Source organism: Ahaetulla prasina, chromosome 6, assembly GCF_028640845.1.
Source record: "Ahaetulla prasina isolate Xishuangbanna chromosome 6, ASM2864084v1, whole genome shotgun sequence".
Lineage (NCBI taxonomy): Eukaryota > Metazoa > Chordata > Lepidosauria > Squamata > Colubridae > Ahaetulla > Ahaetulla prasina.
The window spans coordinates 84,577,766-84,600,328 of record NC_080544.1 but is presented as its reverse complement, the minus strand read 5'-3'; the positions used below and the strand labels follow the sequence as shown (position 1 = coordinate 84,600,328).

General features: G+C 33.8%; 1 protein-coding gene across 3 annotated transcripts in view; it reads left to right on the top strand.

Annotated features, from left to right (window-relative positions):
- The window catches only part of DHX36 (DEAH-box helicase 36), a 33,008-nt gene extending 14,024 nt beyond the window's left edge, over positions 1-18,984 (top strand). For 2 of the 3 annotated variants that reach the window (XM_058188434.1, XM_058188436.1), the window contains 14 exons: positions 1,182-1,269; positions 2,920-2,975; positions 4,286-4,350; positions 5,346-5,489; positions 7,556-7,673; positions 9,362-9,460; positions 10,697-10,870; positions 11,088-11,174; positions 12,346-12,429; positions 12,558-12,657; positions 12,746-12,836; positions 15,212-15,332; positions 16,126-16,278; positions 18,517-18,984. In XM_058188434.1, coding sequence (XP_058044417.1) covers positions 1,182-1,269; positions 2,920-2,975; positions 4,286-4,350; positions 5,346-5,489; positions 7,556-7,673; positions 9,362-9,460; positions 10,697-10,870; positions 11,088-11,174; positions 12,346-12,429; positions 12,558-12,657; positions 12,746-12,836; positions 15,212-15,332; positions 16,126-16,278; positions 18,517-18,702 — 1,566 coding nt within the window. In that variant the 3' untranslated portion in view covers positions 18,703-18,984. Of the gene's footprint in view, positions 1-1,181; positions 1,270-2,919; positions 2,976-4,285; positions 4,351-5,345; positions 5,490-7,555; positions 7,674-9,361; positions 9,461-10,696; positions 10,871-11,087; positions 11,175-12,345; positions 12,430-12,557; positions 12,658-12,745; positions 12,837-15,211; positions 15,333-16,125; positions 16,279-17,845; positions 17,916-18,516 lie in introns of all 3 variants that reach the window. The other variant, XM_058188435.1, reaches the window with a different exon arrangement.
- Positions 18,985-22,563: the final 3,579 nt, after the last annotated feature.

Here is a 22,563-nt window from a genome sequence, read left to right as displayed (position 1 = left end):
TGTTAATATACGTTGAGAAACAGTGAAAAGAGTCATATTGGTGTAGTGGTTAAGATGCTGACGTAGAAACCAGGAGACTGAATTCTAGTCCTGCCTTAGGCATGAAATCCAGCTGGGTAACTTTGGACCAATCACTCTCTCTCAACCCAACCCACCTCGTAGACTTCTTGTGGGGAAAATAAGAAGAGGACCAAGTACTAAGTATGTTCATCACATTGAGTTACTTATAAAACAATAAAGGTGCAATAAAACTTCTAAATAAAATAAATATTTCTTTCTGTTACACATTGCCTATACAAGTGTTAATTTATCTAGTATTGAATAATACTAGGCTATCAAGATTTTGACGATCTAAAGAGAAACCAGATTTTGACCATTATCTGATGACTTTAACATTTTTTCAATGAATGATGAGCATGATGCAAGATCACTTCACTGCCATTCCAAACATTTGCTCAGATAAATGGGCTGGGAAGAAAATTTATATGCTTGAATGGATTATTTTAAGAATAGTTCATGTTTATAAACAGAAAATACATGTTCTTATCTTTAGCTATATACCTTGAGAGAAAAACATATGGGATGTTTTTTATTTCTTTGTTAAGAAGAGGTTAATATAACTTACATTTCTGAAGTTCCAATCTGGTCTAGTGGAAATTGGATGAGAATGAGAAGGTGGAGAATGAGAAGGTGGAGATGTATGGTGTGTGAATAGAATCTTGTCTGCTTTATATAAAAAAAGAATAGGTAAACCTAGAAATTGTCATCATCTCCATTCAAAATCCAGCAGCTAGACAGAGTGAATTTACAATTTTATTTACAAAAGCAAATAGTACTAAGCAGCAAAATAGATTTTAATATTTCTAGTAGGCAATCTACACTCCTGTTATTGTAAATTTTCTACAGAAATCCCACAAGCATGAAAAGAGAGATCTTGGTGTTGAAAAATTCCATGTCGTCTTTCAGTTTCATTGGCATAGTATATCCTTTGGTTGTTGGAGGGTGGGAAAAAAGGAGAAAAAATCTAGGCCTTGGCTTCAGATGAGGGTTGGCCTACCTCTGTTTAAACAATCTCTATTTAAAAAGCTAGCCCTAGAATTATGTATGTGACCATATTGTATGCTATATTTATGAATTTAAAAATGCAGATGTGTTGTTTAATATATCTGTTTTATATCCAGGAAGGCGCAATTCTAGTATTTCTTCCTGGATGGGATAACATTAGCACATTGCATGATCTTCTGGTATCTCAAGTTATGTTTAAATCAGGTAAAATTTTAAAACTGAAATCGTTTCTTTAATATTATATGGTAGGCTAGACTTTTTGTAGAATAATTCAGTAAATCGTTTTCAGACATACAAAATATTGGCTTAGATTACCTTACAATTTGGAACTGGAATGAAGAACTAAATCAACACTGTTGAGCAACTACTCTAATTCATAAAGCTATGTATATCTACATTATGTTGAATAATATAATAATGGCACTCTGAACCTCTCCTCCTATTCTGTTTACAATTGCTTTGCATTCTAGTGAATATTCAAATCCTGATTTTCATGTTACAGAATAGTTAAAGTGGGATTGTTGAACTGGTTGTTGTTGGAAAGGCAGCATAGTAAGTGATAATAGAATTTAAGGGATAGGTATACTACCCCACTGTAATGACTCTGGGGCTTTGGCTGATCAATGCTAGTGTAATAGATTTAAACTACAATCTGATGTCTACACAGTTCTGTGAAAAAAATATTTAACCTCTTTCATATTTTCATTTCTGAATGTTTGCGTGCCTTTGCCATTGAACTTCATATAGGTTTTCCTAATCTATTAAGGAAATCTAACTAAACAGATAATGCTAATATTTACTGCTTTTTTCATTTATTTTGTAAACATTTATTTAACAAGCTATAAACACCTTGAATTGCACTTGGAAGCAGATTGGCAGCCAGTACAGCTCACAGAGCAGTGATGTTGCATGGGCCGTTCTTCGGGTCACAAGAACTGCCTGTGCCACCACAATTTGCACCAGCTGCAGCTTCTGAATGCTTTTCAAAAGTTGCCCCATGTAGAGTGCACTACAACAGTCCAGCCGTGAGACTAGAGCCTAAGTGGCTATGCACAGTATAATTGCAATATAAATTGAAAAAGATCATCTTAATGATTATTCATTTTAGCATAGCTGTATTAAGTTCATACATACAGTCTTTACTGGTACAGTGTAAACTATTTTAAATAGGAACTTCAAGAGTATATTAGTGTAAGGAAAGGATTCCCCTGTCCCTGAAGCATTAAAGTAGTAGCATCCTGTAAAGATTGCTGTGCTTGTTTGAAGATTCCCCTCTCTCCCTTCCACACACAAACTGTTCACTTTGTGTGATTTTCATGCCCACACAAACATGCACCTTGAGAGAATCTTTGGAGCAACTGTTCTGCTCCCCCAGCTGTTAAAATTGTACATTTGGAACAGACAACAGATATAATCTAGGAAACCCTTCGTAACATAGAGAAAAACTAAATCATTCTTGAGAAATGATTCTTTAGCTTTTCCTTAAAAATTAGCAGAGATGGAATTCTTTAATCTCCACAGATGAAGAGATCCATCCCTTCCAATGTTTTATACATTACTGGCTGCTGGGAAATTTTGATTAAATATTTATCATTTTTTCGGTCAAATCCATCCATTCCGATTTATTCAATACCTATCCTAATATTGAAAATGTACACTATCTTTATCTTAGTAATAACAAATGTGGCTGTGTTAAAAAAATAATACTTAGTAAAACTTAAGTTTTTAATAAATAGGAAAGTATCTTTGAGAACTGTTTGTACAGCTTCATTGTCTTTTTATACTTAAGTTCTCTACTTTTTCTGTTTCCTAACTGAATTTCACATACAACATCCTGTGTATTTTAATTTTCAGATAGGTTTGTCATCATACCTTTGCATTCATTAATGCCTACTGTTAACCAGACTCAGGTACGTATAACTGGTGCTAACCATAACTTTATTAACTTTATCTGTAGTAGTAGTCTTCCCATACTGACTGTATCATTTGCCGACCCTTTGAAGTTACAACAGTGTAAAAAATAATAGCTTTACAACCAGTCCCTGCATTTATGACTATTGCAGCATCTAACAGTCATGTAATTACCATTAGGGTGCTTTGCAACCTGGCATTTATTTATCTTATTTCTACACCACTCTTTAAGTGACTCTGGATGATTTATAGTAAGAAACATGCCATTGTATAAAAGGACAAATAAAAGCAGAGTTAAAACTAATGTAAAAACAAAGTTAAAAATTGAGCTATTAAAGTTACAAAGCTGGAGGGAGCAACTTCACATCAACAATCTGCAAGATTGCATATCCCTTTTATCCCTCCCTGCCAACTGGCAAAGCCAGTTCAGATCCCCATTTATGTGCTTTGCAACTGGCTTGCAACAGAGTTAATAGGAAGGCGGAAGTAAAATCATAAGTCGTGGTCAGTCATGTGGTGTTTTGTTTGGCGACCATGATACTAAGAGATTAAGTTTCCAGTTCTAATGTTGATCACTAAATAAGATCTACCTGTTGTAGAAAATGTATGCATCTCTGAAAAATATCTAAATTTGAATACAATATTTGTTGTTGATTTAAATTAATTTAGTCTGGATTATCAAAAAAATCATTAAATTTTCTTGAGCATTTTAAATAATGTGAAAAAATCAGCATTTTTCCTACTCTGAAAAGATTAAGTACATACTAAAAATGTAGCCATCCTAAATCTCACATGTGATAGAATGATCTTATATTACCCACCTTTCAGCAGTGTTATATATACCACACAAAGTCTTGTGGGATTGGAATGGATTATAAATAGTGCAAAATAAATGATAAATATATATCTTAAAATAAAGAACATACTGCTTTAAATAGGGGAAGTAATTCTACTTTCAAACACTTTTTTCAAGAGATTAAAGATTGTTGGTGATAATCAGATTTTAACATAACAAGAATAGATCCATTTGTCTGTGACACTTGGGTATGTAAGAAGTAGTTTAAATCACACTGATTTGAGCAAATCTATTCTATATATAAGAAGTTTATCTTCAGCTTCCATATTGCAATTTTTTTTGTTTCTCTTTGATTGGTATTTTTTTCAAATGATATATTAATTTTTTGTTTTAACTGAAGTAATTTAATAAATTCAATAAATAAAATAAATAATATTTTAAAAATCCTTGTAATAAAAATGGATTTTATAACAACATTTATTATCTTTGTGTCTTTTCCATGCTTTTCTTTAGGTGTTCAAAAAGACCCCTCCTGGTGTTCGTAAAATTGTAATTGCTACAAACATTGCTGAGACTAGGTAAACATTAGTTTATGCGTCTAGAAATATATGAAATTAACTTATTGGGAAAAATGTAAGTAGTTTAATAAAAATTAAGGTGATTTCGTTGCATCATAGTAGTAATAAAATGGAGGGAAATATTTCTAAACATTTTATCTGTTTTTCATTATTACACTTTTTTGTTTAGATATTTTAAAGGCTATACAAGAGGAACTAGGCATTTTCAGCATTTATAAATAGAATATAAATTGAATTGCATTGTTGAGTTTGAAGTTAGGAGCAATCCCCTTGGCAACTTTGCTGAACCTACGATAATTTTATTGAGTCAAGAATTGCAGAATTCTAAACCAGGATACGGACTGTCTGTGCTGGGAAATTGTGGAGGGCATCAAATTGAGTAAGGCAGGCTAACAGAATAAATGCAAAAATGCTTTATTTCTTTTTCTTTCTTTTTTTTGGTTATGCCTCAGAAGGCACATCTAAAATTAAATGAATAGTACATTGCTATTTTGCTTACACTGCTAAGTTTCCACTGTGCCAGTTTTAGTTAAAGCAGATTCATTTGGCTTAAGGTACCTGTTCTGCAATTACTTGATGCTCAGACTGGCAATTCTTATTGATGAAATGTAACTAATTATATGTAGAATTAACACTATGTCAAGATTAAGTATTCAAACATTAAGCAATTCCATCAAGTTTCTCCCAGTTATATCTGACAATGTGGTTTAATTCTAATATTGCAGTGTAAATTTGTCCTCTGATAATTTCACCATTTCACACTACAGAATTACCAGGATTGCCTTTTTTATCTTATTTGATTTTTTGGCAAAGGAGGAAACAAGGCATCAGCCAGTAATTGTTCGTGTTCCTTATGGCTTGATTCATCAGCCATGAGGGGAGAAAAGGACAATGTTTATTTCTTGCAAGGAGAAAATTAATTCATAAAGGTATTAGCTAAGAAACTGTGGGATGTAGATAAGCAAATTGCTTCTCTCTGTTTCTCATTTCTGCAGTATCACCATAGATGATGTAGTTTATGTTATAGATGGAGGAAAGATAAAAGAAACTCATTTTGACACACAGAACAATATTAGCACCATGGCTGCAGAATGGGTTAGCAAAGCAAATGCCAAACAAAGAAAAGGGAGAGCAGGCAGGTAAGCTATTGTTATAAAATTTGTTCAGTAGGAAAATGGCTCATTTGGAACATTTTCTAATTAACTTTAAAGACATTTCATTTTTCCCTTCACTGCAGATGCTTTCTTAATATTAAAGTCTTATTGCTTCCCTATGAAATTTTATTTGCTGACTGGGTCTTCTAATTTTAATACTTTTTTAATGAGTGGTAGTAGTATACCAGAGCCCCACTATATTTTATGGTAAATATATCAGGGCATTGGGTAGAAATTGCTTTATCAAGTACTGCGATCTTCATAGTTCACTCAATCAGGTGCTTAAACTATGGAAATTGATACCTGAATTGTATGTTTTAGAGGTTTTTTAAAAAATGCTTTACCAATTATTTAACATGATTTTTTTCTCTGGTATATAAACTTAATTTAAATATTGTGTAAATTCAGTTGTTTAATTTTTCCTGTGATCTCTTGGTACTGGCATTAAAAATGTAGTATGTAATATGAGTTACAATAAAAAATATGAACTCTAAATCTGAATCTATTTTAAACATTGTACCATCGAAAATTGTTGGAAGCCTCAAAAAGAATTCTGCTTCCTCTTTTCCGTACAAATGTGTACAGATAACATGAGAGGTTGAATTCAGAGGACCAGATCCTTTCTTCCTGATTTGATGCGGCATGTGTTTATAAACTAATCACTCAGTCTGGATTTATCAGTAGTATGTTTTATTCTAGGTGTTATATCAATTTACTAACGTTCATGTAAAACATACAGTTCAACATCAGTTGCATATAAATATTTATAAATCCCAAATTATAAGCATCTGAACAAAAATCTATTAATACCCTCTATGAAGGGTTTTTCTGTGTGTATCCGTATTTACAATTGTCTCTGTAGTTTTCCTGGCAAGATTTTCAGAAGTGGTTTGCCATTGCCTTCTTCTTAGGACTGAGAGAAAGTGATTGACCCTAAATCACCCAGATGCCTTTGCACCTAAGGCAGGATTGGAACTTCTAGTTTCTAGGCTAGTGTGTAACCAATATATCAAAATGGCTGTTTCTATAAGGCAGTGGTGTCAAACACGTGGCGTCACGTTGTCGTCATCTGACATATCGCGACTTTTCCCCTTCGCTAAACTGGGGGTAGGCTTGGCCAGCACGTGATGCATCTGGCCCGCAGGCCATGAGCTTGACACCCTGCTATAAGGTATACAAGAAGTTATAGGGTTTTAAAAACAAATCAACCCTCTATATTCTCCAGAGAGAATAACTAAGCCCCACTTAGATTGGTGACAAGATTTTATCTTATACTATTTATTTATTTTATTTATTTATTTATTTTATTTTATTAAATTTTTATACCGCCCTTCTCCCGAAGGACTCAGGGCGGTGTACAGCCAGAATAAAAACAAAATATATACAATTTAAAACAACATTTAAAAAGAGCAAATTTTAAAGGCTGATTATTAAAATTTAGATTTAAAAATTTAAAAATATTAAGAATACCCAATTAAAATTCAACACTAATTATGCCAGTCCCGCTTTAATAAATAAATATGTTTTGAGCTCACGACAGAAGGTCCGAAGATCAGGCACTTGACGCAGGCCAGGGGGAAGTTCGTTCCAGAGCGTCACTGCCCCCACAGAGAAGGCCCTACTCCTGGGGGCCGCCAGCCGACACTGTTTGGCGGACGGCACCCTGAGGAGACCCTCTCTGTGAGAGCGTACGGGTCGGTGGGAGGCAAAGGGTAACAGCATATATATTATCAACGTTCCTAAACTGTCTTTGGCCTCAGGATGTTTGCTCAGCACTTATAGGAGAGATAGGCTGCAAAGAAATTTTATAAATAAAATAAAAATGATAAAAAATAGACTATTGACCATCTTTGTCACTGCTTCTGAATGATATATTAGATAGGCATGGATTTGATGTTTGATGTTTTTCCATTGTAATTAGTTTAGATTATTCAATTTGAATTTGTATGTAACACCATTCTGTAAAAAAGTGCTACTAAATAGCTGTAATTATACAAAGTATTCTTATTACTACTTGGGTAAAAGTACCTAATACATTTATACTTTTACAGAGTCCAACCCGGCCACTGCTATCACTTATATAATGGTCTTCGTGCCAGTCTGCTAGATGATTATCAGTTGCCTGAAATCCTGAGGACACCTTTGGAGGAACTGTGTTTGCAAATCAAGGTAATTTACACAATTGGGACAGTGATAATGAAGCCTTAGTCTTTAGGAAACCAATTTTGATAAAAATGTTGAATTGGTTATTCAGTAACTTTTACAGTAATTCTGAATCTCTGGGTGACCTAGTTCAAAGCTAGGATCCTAAAAGATGTTTGGGTAAGAAATCAGAAACAAAAATAAGGAATAAAAAATAGCAAGTTGATTTTAAAAATAATCATTAATGACTAAAAATAGATTTACTGAAAGGTTTAAATGGACTTTTTTGCTTTGAGGTAAAAAAATTAACTCGTGTGAGAATAATGTAGAATAAAATGATTGTACATTAGTTAATGTTGATCTTTTTCTTTGATTAATACTAATATTAACTGTTAATATAATTGTGTTGTTATTAAAACTATTGATTCATATGCATATTGGCTGGCAAAGTTTTTAAAATAAATCTTGAGTAGTAAGTATTAAGTATATACAGTTTATTAGCATAATTTCTAGTTGATTTCATAATTGTTTTATTGTTTTGTTTTTGTTTTATTTGCATTTATATCCCGCCCTTCTCCGAAGACTCAGGGCGGCTTACACTATGTTAGCAATAGTCTTCATTCTATTTGTATATTTATATACAAAGTCAACTTATTGCCCCCAACAATCTGGGTCCTCATTTTACCTACCTTATAAAGGATGGAAGGCTGAGTCAACCTTGGGCCTGGTGGGACTAGAACCTGCAGTAATTGCAGGCAGCTGCTGTTAATAACAGACTGCATTAGCAGTCTGAGCCACAGAGGCCCATATTTATATCTGAGCCACATATTTATTTATTTATTTATTGTAATACTTTTATCTCATGTTTTAATTTATATTAATCCAAGGTGACATATACAGGTAGTCCTCAACATACGACCACAGTTGAACCCAGAATTTCTGTTGCTAATTAAGACAATTGCTTAGTGAGTTTTGACCCATTTTATGACAGTTGTTAAGCCAACATTGCAGTTGTTAACTGAATAATGCGATCATTAAATGAATCTGACTTCCCCCATTGACTTTGCTTATTGGAAGCTGTCGGGGAACGTTACAAATGGTGATCATAGTGAGCCCGGGACAGTGAGACTATCATAAATACATGCAAATTGCCAAGCACCCAAATTTTGATCATGTGCTCATGGGATTCTGCAGCTGTCATAAGTGTGAAAAATGATCATAATTCACTTTTTTCAGTGTCATTGTAACGTCGAACAGTCACTAAACAAATAGTTGTAAGTCAAGGACTACCTGTATACCTAATGTACCCAATGCCTATTTTCTTACAGCAACCTCCCTGTGAGGTGGGTGGGTCTGAAAGAGAATAACTGGTTAGCCAGCTGGCTTTCATGCCTAAGAGGAAATTATAAAAGTCAATTTCATGATTTCTAACTTCCCTCCAGAAGTCAGATTGGCGTCCTTGAAAATAGTTTTCGGTAGACTAGCAATGGATGAGTTCTTGAGAATTTCAGGGATGTGTTTTTTCTCCCATCATCTTTTCCTGTTCTATGTCGTATTGCTGGTATTGAGTTCCGTGAGCTCATTTGGAATTTTGGAGTCATTAGGGTTGTGAATTAGCTATGTTTGTTTAGTTTTCTTGCAGATGATGTTTGATTGTAATTGTTTTACTTTATCATGGACAGATATAATCAAGTAGAATCGTGGTTTTCTTTCAGATTTTGAAACTTGGAGGTATTGCAAACTTTTTGATGAAGCTCATGGATCCACCATCACGTGATGCTGTCTTGCTGTCCATAAAGCATCTAAAGGAATTGGTGAGTTATTTTTTCTCTTGCTTGTATATAGGTAGTCCTTGACTTGCAACAGTTTAGTACCCATTCAAAGTAATAACGGCACTGAAAAATATGACTTAAGACTGTTTTTCACAGTTACAATCTTTTGCAGCATTTCTATGGTCATGTGATCAAAATTCAGATACTTGGCCACTAGTTCATATTTATGACCGTTGCTGTGTCCCAAGGTCATGTGATCACCTTTTCCAACCTTCTGACAATGGGTAAACCAAATTCATTTAACAACCAGGTTACTAATTTATTAAGTGCAGTAATTCACTTAACTGTGGCAAGAAAAGTCATAAAATGAGGCAAAACTCACTTAACAAATGTCTCACTTAGCAACAGAAATGTTGGGCTCAATTGTGGTCCTAAATCGAGGACTACCTATACTTAATTTTAGAGTGATCATTGAAAAGTTAAAGAATTGCCATATTTAGCCTAAAATAATTGCCATATTTAGCCTAAAATTACTGTAACAATTATGATCTTTTTATATAAAAAATATTGCTTTAACTACAAATACAAATTTAACATTGCAGCTTTCCAGATTCAAAATATGTTCCTTTTTGAAATTATAAAGTCTTTTTTTCTTTGAATGGCAAAAGAAATGGTCACTTATAAATAAAATAAAATGTTACAAATATTGTGTTTGTAAATAAAATAAAATGTGAATAAGTAAACTATCATAAGCAATGGATATTTATTTTAATAATTTCAGTTGCACATTTTATAATTTTTTTAAGTGAAAGCTTTATTTTTTGCTTACAAAACATCAACTATTAAACATTTTTTTTTAAAAAATCATGCCTAGAATTGTATGTATATTGTTTATGTTCTGTTCTTGTATATTAGTTAATCTTTAGTCTGAATACATTTTTTAATTTTCTTGTCTTTATTTTTGCCAATGGATAAAAAATGCAAGGAATGACTTTGATATGTTAGCATTGTAGCCATTTTCTATTTCCATATGATGAAAGGATAAGTTTGAAATAAACACAGATAGTCTTACAATAAATATGTCATGCTAGATATTAAAACAGTAAAGTGGCTGCAAGAAACCTAATAATTGTCCTAATAAACCTAATTTAGTAGCTCATTGATTTTATAAATCTAATTTAGTAGCTCATTCTTCTTCATTAAAGCCATTGTCCATTCTCTCCTCTTTTGTGTTGAATGTTTTTTCATTGATTGTCTCTTTCCTCTTCCAACTGATAGAATGCATTGGACAGACAAGAACAGTTGACGCCCCTTGGTGTCCACTTGGCACGATTACCTGTGGAGCCACACATTGGGAAAATGATTCTGTTTGGAGCCTTATTCTGTTGCTTAGATCCTGTTCTTACTATTGCAGCTGGCCTCAGCTTCAAGGATCCCTTTGTCATTCCCTTGGTAACATATCTGAAAATAAAATTAAAAACATGTAAAATGCCTTTTTAAAATATGTTAGTAGGAAGTAGCTGGCAGAAATCCAATGTTTTACTTGATTCTATTCTAATTGTAGCAAATTCAATGACACTTTGTTGCATGTTCAGAACGATTTTTTAAAACTAAACAGATGAAAAAAATGTTCTTTGTTTATCTCAATAAGTATTTTTCTCCTCTAAAGGGTAAAGAAAAATTAGCAGATGCAAGAAGGAAGGAACTCTCAAGAAATTCTAAAAGTGATCACCTGACTGTTGTGAATGCTTTCAAGGTAATTCTGTTACAATTGACAATCTATAGCAATTTCAGAGGGTAGCTGCCGCTTTGAAAGAAAAGCACGCAGAACTCATAGATATAACAAACCTTCATTGCTGGGCAATGAATGAAATCCATAGGAGTTTTCTTACTGCAGTATATATTTAATTTACTGGCAGAGTGAAGTTTAATCCATGTTATAAATACTTTAATATAGAAAGCAAAATCTTATATTGGTAGCTGCTAGGGTAGATAAAAATGGATTTTTTAAAAAAAAGATGGATTTTTTTATTTAAATCGGATTTTTTTTTATTTTTATCAAATTTATTTTAGTAAAATGCTTTTGGAGTAAAAATCTATCTAAAGATAGTTTTTTATTTAAGATACATTCATAATTTAATTTATTCAACATGTAATGGAGCTTAGTTATATAGCAATGCTATATATTCTGCAATATTGGGACTGTTAGTGAGTCAACAGTGGATCAGAGATGACAGTTGCTCTTTAAAAATTATGATTTAAATTGAATTGATTTAAATCAAGCCTTTTTACTAGTGATTTAAATTGTGATTTAAATCAACTTGATTTAAATCAAATCTACCCTGGTAGCTGCTGTGATTCATTCTAAATAAACCTTAAAACTTCAATGCTTCATCCAGTTTGTATATCACGAAGTCCCTTTATCTTTGTCTTAAAGCCTAAGATTAATTACTTCAAATGTGCTTGTGAATAATAAAAAAATATTGAGATAGTTTAGGTAAAGGTAAGCTTTTGGATCATAGCCCATTAGTTGTCTTTTTATTAAAAAATAGTGCTTTGGAATTAATTTTATGTATTATTTATTACGTTTTTATGCCACCCGTCTCCCCTACAAGATGACTATGGGTGACGGGATTATTCCTTTTCAATTCTTATTATGTCACATAATGCTATAAGGAAATACTATTAATTAATTATGTTTGGGGCTTTTTCCTGTTTTAGATAAATACGTAACAGAGACTATCAGTATATGTACTTTTTCAAAAATAATGTATTTTAATTATAAAATTTCCTATTTCCTGTGAAAATTCCTAAATCATCTTGGTATCTGATATCTCATTGTATTTTAACAATAACATTTATTCAATGCAGTTTTTCTTTGAGTTAATCTAGTAAAGCCTGTATTAAAACATAAATCTTGTTTTCAGGGTTGGGAAGAAGCTCAGCGGCGTGGCTTCAGATACGAGAAGGATTATTGCTGGGAGTATTTTCTTTCTTCCAATACCCTGCAGGTAAAAACTGTTTGCCTCTTTTGGAATGTAGGGAATCCAGACTACATTCCACCATATTGTATCTGGCAGGAAACTGCATTTTACAAAATCTGCAAGAGGTTACTTGGTGCTTATATGTCACTCTCTAGATGCTGCGAAACATGAAAGGGCAATTTGCGGAACATCTCCTTGCAGCTGGGTTTGTGAATAGTAGGAACCCTAGAGACCCCAAATCCAACATTAACTCAGGTAAATGTTGAGGGGGAAGCAAAATAATAGGGAGGCTTTCAGTTCTTCCATTGAGAGTTCCACTTCCCCTGACTGTCTTTTCTTCCAGAAAATGAGAAGTTACTCAAAGCTGTTATCTGTGCTGGACTATATCCAAAGGTGGCAAAAATCCGAGCAAACTTCAGCAAAAAAAGAAAAATGTAAGGGTTCTGAAAATTTACTCTGAGACTATTTATATAGATTATATATATACATATAGATTGATTTATTAAGCAGAGCTCCATAATATTGCAGCAAATTTACTTGGTATATTGGTTGTCTTTTTAGCACTTCTGCCTGCTGAGATTTGGTGTGTAATCATTGAAGAGAATCCTTTTCAATGAATACTCTTAGGTATCTGACTTTTTTTAAACAGCAGGATAAGACCTTTCAACCATCCTTCAATCCTAGCTTCCAACAATGTAGCCAACATCTAGGATCTTTTTTTAGGTCTCTGTACAGTACAAGGTTTATGGGGATGCCCAAGATTTTCTTGCAGTATTATGCAAGGAAGGAAGTGTGAGAATTGGAAGACTAGGTCTATCCATGTTTTTGTTGCTTTACCTATGTTCAAGACAAATACCTGCAGCAGCTTAATAGTGTTCCAACATGTTTTTTTAAAAAACAAAAACTGGCATACCGGTAGTTCTTATTTAATGAACATAATTGGGTCCAGGAATTCTGCTGCTAAGCATAGCTGTCGCTAAGTGAGAAATGGCATGACTGTGCTGTCTGGCTAGAAAGAGATAAAAACAATTTCACAACATTGACTATTGCTTGTCTCCTAACAATTCCCCTCCACTTGGGAATGCTTGAGTGCCTGCTTTAATGTCTTGTATACACCAAAAGCAATATGAACACACTTGCGGGCTGGGAGCCATGGGGTCCTATGCAGACTTACTCTCTTGAAATCCTTTTATTATTTATTTTTTTATCTAATCTCTCCACATTCTAAGGAGGGGAAAGGGGAAAGAACATCAAGCTACTCCTGTAGGCAATCCTTTTGCTTCATCCTCCTGCCTTTCAGAGTGGAGAGTTTGGAGAGGAAATGATTTCAAGAGAGTAAATTGTTGCTTTATTCCCATGGCTCCTAGCTACTAAATATCTACATCACCATAATCTAACCCATCCCTCCCCCAGAAACTGAATTTGAGGATTATTTAAATTTGATGTTTACTTTGGTTAGGGACACGGTGGCTCGGGCTAGGACGTTGAGCTTGTTGATCGATTGGCAGTTCGAATCCCTAGTGCTGCCATGTAACGGGGTGAGCTCCCGTTACTTGTCCCAGCTTCTGCCAACCTAGCAGTTTCGAAAGCACGTAAAAATGCAAGTAGAAAAAATAGGGACCACCTTTGGTAGGAAGGTAACAGCGTTCCGTGCACCTTTGGCGTTGAGTCATGCCAGCCACATGACCACAGAGACGTCTCCGGACAGCGCTGGCTCTTCGACTTTGAAATGGAGATGAGCACCGCCCCCTAGAGTCGGCAACGACTAGCACGTATGTGTGAGGGGAATCTTTACTTTACCTTGGTTATTTTAGGCTCTCTAAAGTCTTATCCAAAAAACTTTGTATAAATATTTTGTTCTTTAAGAAATCGACTAATCTGATGTTACTGAAGGATATAATTTTGATTGTATCAACATCTGAAAGCTAAAACAAGTTGCAATAATATTGTTTTGTCACTAGATGGTATTGCTAATGAACATTTTAACATCTTAGCTCTTAATTGCTCTCCTTTACGTATTCTAAAAGTATGTTTGTTTAACAAAAATATGTTAATTACATATTTCTGCGATATCTTGAATTAGGAAATGGTAGAAGATGGCTTTTTATTAATACCAGAAGATATTCCACTATCTAAAAAGTAAATAACAAGGAGGCAGTGGATCATTGATTTGGAACTATCTTTGTGGAAAAAGCAATCTTTTAAACACATAGAGGAAAAATAAAATAATTTATACATACAAGGGTACTAAATATTCTTGTAGGAAACTAACTGGATTATTTTAATTTTAATGAGGAATTTTAAAAGATTATTCTTAATCTCTTTTGCATGTACTTTCTGGTTCTCGTCAAAGTTTTAATGTAATGTTTCTTAACCATGGCAGACATCAACTCCCAAAATTCCCCAGCCTGTCATCGAGTTGAAATCCATAACATCTTAAAGTTGCCAAGGTTGAGAAACATTGGTTCAGTGTGCAAGCTACTTTCTAACGCATTTACTGAGAGAAGACATATATAATGTTCCACATCTACATTTGCTGATCCTTACATGGAACTATTGTTTTATTTCATTGAAGGAACTGCAATCCAGATTTTCTCCAATTTTCCCCATTCCTAGTCACCTCCCTCCATAGTACTTTTTTAGAGGCTCCCCAAACTCTTAGGACTAGTCAGAAGTCAGTGTCTCACTGTAGAATGGAGAGTGAATCAGCAAATGGTCATTAACTTTTTCAGGCCTTTAAAAAAAAATTTAATTTTTTTATTCCTGTACATCTCTGTCCTGTAAGTTGTAACTGGTTTGTGTCTTTCAGGGTTAAAGTTTCCACCAAAACAGATGGAACAGTGAATATTCATCCTAAATCTGTGAATGTTGAAGAGACAGAATTCCATTACAACTGGCTAGTTTATCACTTGAAAATGAGGACAAGTAGTGTAAGTTTAACATTTTTTTTTACTAATTTTAAATATAAATGTGTATATAGATGGAAACAACTGTGGTCTTTCCATGCTTGTTTCATCCCAAACCACCCTTATTAGCTACAGATATCAGTTAGAAATAATTAAGATTTCCTGGAGAAAGTAATAGCCAATAGGTAGATAATCCTACACTGGAAGATATCAGTATTAAGATGAGCATTAAGTATTAAATACTTAGTATTACTTATTAAAAATTATTAAGTACTTAATGCTTAAGTATTAAGAAGATGTAGCCAGTATGAATAAATCTCTATGAATAAATCTTATTGTACATTCATTTTTGTATCATGTTTTTGCTTAATACAAAGTAAAAAGGTACAAAGGTATTATCACCTTTGCTTACCATTTGGCCCTATGTAATACTGTTAGTAGTATAAAAGAGAAAATTTTTATGTAATTATTAATACAAATATCTGAGTTGATTTGCATTCAATCAAGTGCCATAAAGGGCTGCTTTCAGACTGAATGATAAAACAAGCCTTTAATTAATTAATTGATTAATTAAATTAAACTCAGTGAATTAGATAAGTATGAAATGCCTATTGGGTTAGAAATAAAAAATTTCTTTGTGGTTACAATAGAGAACAAATGTATCTTGCAAAGCTTGCAGGAATGGGGTTTATTTCTTTCATGAATATATTGTGCTATATGGACATTGTAAAGGCATTTAAAATCAAATAATATTCCAAGGCCTCATGTTGATTATATTACTATATTTATTGTGTGCTAAATGTTTTTGTTACTATAGATATACCTGTATGATTGTACGGAAGTTTCGCCATATTGTCTCTTGTTTTTTGGAGGAGATATTTCAATTCAAAAGGACAAAGATCAGGATACAATTGCTGTAGATGAATGGATTGTTTTTCAGTCTCCAGCAAGAATAGCACAGCTGGTAAAGGTGAGTGAGTTTCCACTACCCTCATGGAATTGGCCACTTAAAATAGTTGATACAGTGTAATAATTATAAAGACCGTTTTTAAAAACATGTTTCATGTACTGTAGATTATTTTCTTAAAATGTGGTAAATGTTAAGCATAATTCTATTTAAGTATTTCATTAGGAGCTGATGCTTAAAACATCTGCATCAATTTTTTTTCATCACCTGTGAAAAATATAGATGCTTTTAATTAATAGAATGATGCCCTACTCAGAATCCAGAATGCTTCTTCCAAATGATTTTCAAGGCATACACAGACCTAAGATAGAAAACTGTTTAAAAACTTCCAAATATTTCTATTTGGCATGCTAATATTAGTTATAAAATAATATTCATACTAAACTACTGTATTTGCTATTCAGCTGAATCACTCATTTAGGTTGACCTTCATACATTATGTTCTCTGCATGGATTAGCAATTACCTTTTAAAGAGACATGTGCATTAAAGTTGACTACAAGAAATATCATTTACGTTGAAAACAGAATCTTTTGACTGTAATGATCCCTTGAATATCGTTTCTTTTTGATATTTGCAGTTAAAAAAAATATTTCAGAGTCCAAAACTGCATTATATGCTACATCTTTATATAGCTTGAACAGCTAAAGTTGTTCCCAAAACAAAACAGTTGACATTCTAAAAACTCCCGCCTGTTATAAACCCCTGCAACTGTTAGGAACTATGGGGCAGTCCTTTTGAAAGATTCTCCCTGTGCTCAAAGGCTGTCTTCTGGATATGTGGGAGATGGGTTTGATCTCCTCTTTTCCAGCTGCGGAAAATCTGAAGATGCAAATCTAAGTTAAATATATATTTTAAATTTAACATATATTTTCAACTTTTTAATTTTATTAGGCATGTTGAGTGTGTTGAATAGAAATTTAACAGTGAGAAATTTAATTGCATTTGATAAAATATTGAGGGGGAAAATGAAAAAATGACTGCATGAAAAGAAAGAATGAAGCCCTAGATGGAAAAAAAATATTACGTCCCAAAATAATGAGTGAAAAGATGTGAAAGTTGCTTGGTATAGAATGAAAATAATTATGTTATAGATTGCTGCATAAGTATTTGTACAGTAATGGGAAGAATTAGTAACAGTAACAGATTTGGAAGGGACCTTGGAGGTCATCTAGTTCAACCCTCTGCTCACGCAGAAGACCCTATACTAGGGATTCGAACCGTCAAACTGCGATAAAAAATATTGTGCCTAGTGTATCTGGATAAAAATAATAGTTGTAGAAAATGTAGTCAACTAATGCAACAAATAAGAGTAAAAAGACAAAGCAAATGCAGAGAAACTAAAATAAGGGAATTCTGGAAAGAATGCTTTAGAGATTTGCAGGGAAATGATAGTGATATATCAAAGAGAGAAATTGAAACAAGTACTTTAAACAATACTGTCAAGAGAAAAAAAATTAAAAGGTCATAAATGCTATGAAAATCTTAAATATGTAGGTATACCTAGTATACCTGGAAAAACCATGAGTATGGTTTGTTGGCTGTGAAACTTGTTTAACATGTCTTTGAAGGTTGCTTCTAAGCCTGAAGATTGAAAGAATGCTGTTATTTTTTCCTGTATACAGCGGAAAACGTATCAAGGTGAATTCAATAGAGAGAGAGACAAAATTATATATGTATTAATATTTGAAATTGTAAAAGGAAGAGTATAGATTATATACTAAATATAGAAAATATATTGTTTAGATAATCTAATATAGCTATATAAAAACAAAATATAGCTAATCCTCGACATACCACTGTTCATTTAATAATGGTTCAAAATTACAATGGCCTTGGATTTAAAACCCATCCTTGAAGTTATAGTCATTGCATCACCATGCAGTGACATAATTATAATTGGTTCACTTGGCAACTGGCTCACATTTACAATGGTTGCAGCATCTTGCAGTCGCATGACTGATTTGCGATCTTCCCTGCTAGCTTCTGACAAGCAAAGTCAGTTGGGGAAGCCAGAATCACTTTAACAATTGTGTAATTTGATAAATGATTCCATGATTTGCTTAATGGCCATGATAAAAATGGTCTTGAAATCAGGTCCAGTGTGTACTCATTTAATGACCATATCACTTAGCGACTGAAATTCCAGTCCTTATTGTGGTTATAAGCTGAGAATGCTGTATAATGATAAAAACTTGATGTTAGTCACTCCTTTTTTATCACAACCCTTTTTTATCCTTAGGATTTGAAAAAAGAACTGGATGACCTTTTGCAAGAGAAAATAGAAAATCCACAACCTGTGGACTGGAACAATACTAAATCAAGGGACACTGCAGTGTTGACAGCTATTATAGACTTAATCACTACACAAGAGAATGAAACTGCCAGAAACTTTGCGCCTCATTTCCAAAATGAACAATACAATTAATAGTGTTCCCTTGGTGTTGAAAACATGGTAGTGCTACCAATCTTTTTTCCATCCCTCCTTTTACTTTTTTTAATATCTGGGCATCTTGATATTTCATCTTTAGCATTAATATTTCATAATGGCTTTGTGTAAATGGCATGCCGTGTATAAAGTACCTGTTTACATAGCTCTAAGTGCATTATCATCTGTAATATTGTGTATGTACGTCAAGTTATTTGCTGCTGCTTGTATAACTTTTATTCCCCTCTGGTAAAAGTTGGATAAAATAAAAGAATGAACTGATTTTTACATTCTTTGGCTTACCCAATTTGTGAAATTATTAGTTTGAAAAATGATCAGAATAACTAAAATTTCACTTTTTTAATATTAGTCTTATATTTATTGTATGTTTAGAATTAGTAAGGAATTCAGTTAGAACCGGTATATATCCCTCTGGCAGCTGTAGGTTGAACGAAATTGTAGGTTGAACAAAGTCACTGGATAAGAGTATAATGGGAAAGGCATTCATGTAATGGGAATATGTTTGCATCATTTTAGTATAGTAATATGTGCTTCATTCCAGCTGTTTTGCATACAATGTAAGAAATAACATGTTGACTTTTAGCAACCAAGGCTTTATTCACAGCATGAAGCTAGCAAAAAACTGTCAGCTGTTTGGATGAGAACAGGTTTTAATGTCTTCCCTTTGCAAAGTGTATTTGAATATGGGGCTGTGGGACAGAAATGAGGTCCTTCAAATTCTAATGGAATCAAATACACATTAACTGTACACTAAGGAATAACCAGACTTCTATTTCAATAGTATATTCTTTATTTTTAAAAATGTTCCTGCAATTATAATTGAACCCATGTACTACTTTTTAAAAATCAGTCTGTCCGTGTTGGACACCCTCTTAATGTATGCAACTTCTTGAATTCAGAGTCTTCCAGCTGAGATTTGTAGGGGTTAAAGTTCACACATTTGGAAAGCATGCAGGCTTGGAAACGTTATTTGTCCTAGTGTTCATAATGCAGAAAATTACAGCATAATTATAAGATTATAGAATATTTAGTAAGTTATTTCAAGAGTAGGAGAAATACAATATTATATAAGTTATGAGCAGTGCTATTGTGTTGGCAGTGTCTGAATGTCATTGCTGAACTCTTTAGGACTACACAAATATTTCTTGCAGAATCTGGATTTAAGCAGTATCTACTTAAACAGTTCAAATTATATAGATATCTTGAAACTGATGTGTCAATCCACATCCAGCTAATTTAAAAACTTTTCTTAAACTATAAAAATGGTACTAGACCTTCTTTTTCCTGGGGCATGCAATTCTAAATCTTAGAAAACTTTTTAAAGATACTAATTGTAATTTTATAGACATTGCTTGTGTGACCCGAGATTTTGTTTGGTGAATATGTGTTTTGTATTTGATTTCTTGTAACCCCTGATAAAACTCTTTATATTTGCATAAATTATGTCCAAAATTCCTCTGTTTGGTTTTCTAGTTAGTTTCCTAATACATTTTTTGCAGTTTGCTCCAACATATTTTTGCTATACTCGTTTTCTTTAATAGGCAGTTTTGGGGAGTGGGTGGCGGGAATTCCAGTTCACTTGTAAAATTTAGAAGTGTTGAACATTATTTCTTTCCATCCCTATAAACAAAATGGACATTATTAGTTGCAGTAGTTCAAATAAAATTTAGTATTTTTAGTATTTCATTACTAATGAAAGTAGCTGCATAGATTCCTAGAAACAACTATATAGAATTTTTTTTTACAAGATCTTGCTATCTTCTCAGTGAATTCATCTGGAAAGTATTGTAAAAGGAATAGGAATCATGCCTTTCAGTACATCTAGGTTGTCTAGAGGTTTCTTGCTGTAGCTGTTATTTTTTAAGAACAGGTTAAGGTATCTCCTGTCCAGTGGAGTCCAACTCTGGGTGGGGGGGAGAGGTGCTGATCTCTGTTTCTTAGCCGAGCGAGCAATCATTGTCCAAAGACATCTATGGTCAATATGACTATATACAAGGCGAACGGAATGTTGTTACCTTCTCACCAAAGTGGTACCTATTTATCTACTCATATTTGCATGCTTTCAAACTGCTAGGTAGGAATCTTTTTAATTAATGTAGGATTAACTTTTCTGAACTCATTTGCAAACGTTTGTCCTTAAGGAATAGGAATTATTTTAGCATGTGTCTTATAATTTTCTGATGTAGATATGAATGTGTTGGGAAACGAACTGTTACTGTAATGGAATTTTTTGGTTGCATACTGAACATCCAACACATATTGTGTAAACATTCCTAATGGGTTAAATTTCAATTTTGTGTAACCAAGCAGTGAATTGTTACATACATAGATATCTAATGTAAAATATAAAATAGTAATGTTTGAATACTAACAATTCCCCAAGTGACTATATTTTAACTGAGTTCATTGGCTAATTTGATTCAACATTTCACATTTTGTTTCGTAGCTTATTTATTTCTCATGGTCCAGTTTATATCACTTAGCATGAGGTATGGTCAAATACAAATCTTTCTGCTTCTTATAACTTGTTCCTTTAAAAAAACACTTGATTATATTTTCTCTTTGCAGATTGCAACAATGTTTATTTTAGATTGCAAGTAACCAAAACAGAGATGTATCCTACCAATACATAATGCATGTTATTTTAAGATCTGAAAAAAAGTCTTTTTTTTATTAATAGATATGTTACTACATGCTTGTTTTTCAACCAGATGAACTTCAGAATCTTGACTTTTAACTTTTTTCAATTTCTGACTCCTTGTGACTTAATATCATTTCATCAACTGTCAGCAACCATTTCTTGCAAACCCATGTTTCTGTCATCTGACATGTAACCCTAATACTTAGAAAACTTTTAAAATATTAATTGTATTAATTGTAATTTTATAGAAGTTGTATCTGGCCACTTAAATGTTCTGTCATCCTCTTCTTTCAATTGCTTTTGATCTTTTTCACTAGGATTGTTGGCATATATGGAGGCAAGAGCTACTATTGCTAGGGCCAAAGTTGATGGGTTTATTTATTTATTTATTTATTTATTTTATTTTTCACATTTATATACCGCCCTATCTCCCTAGGGACTCAGGGCGGTTCACAGGCAAGTAAAAAGTGCATATAAATACAGACTAAAATAACAATTAAAAAACTTATTCTACATAGCCGAATTATTAAAAACAATATAAATAATAAAACCCATTTAAAACCAGTAAATTTAAAATCTAATCCAGTCCTGCGCAGATGAATAAGTGTGTTTTAAGCTCGCAACGGAAGGTTCGGAGGTCCGGAAGTTGACGAAGTCCTGGAGGGAGTTCGTTCCAGAGGGTGGGAGCCCCCACAGAGAAGGCCCTTCCCTTGGGTGTCGCCAGACGGCACTGCCTAGCTGACGGCCCCTGAGGAGTCCCTCTCTGTGAGAGCGCACGGGTCGGTGAGAGGTATTCGGTAGCAGTAGGCGGTCCCGTAAATAGCCCGGCCCTATGCCATGGAGCGCTTTAAAGATGGTTACCAAAACCTTGAAGCGCACCCGGAAGGCCACAGGTAGCCAGTGCAGTCTGCGCAGGATAGGTGTCACACGGGAGCCACGAGGGGCTCCCTCTATCACCCGCGCAGCCGCGTTCTGGACTAACTGAAGCCTCCGGATGCCCCTCAAGGGGAGCCCCATGTAGAGAGCATTGCAATAATCCAGACGAGACGTCACGAGGGCGTGAGTGACCGTGCATAAGGCATCTCGGTCTAGAAAGGGGCGCAACTGGCGCACCAGGCGAACCTGGTGGAAAGCTCTCCTGGAGACGGCCGTCAAATGATCTTCAAAAGACAGCCGTTCATCCAGGAGGATGCCCAAGT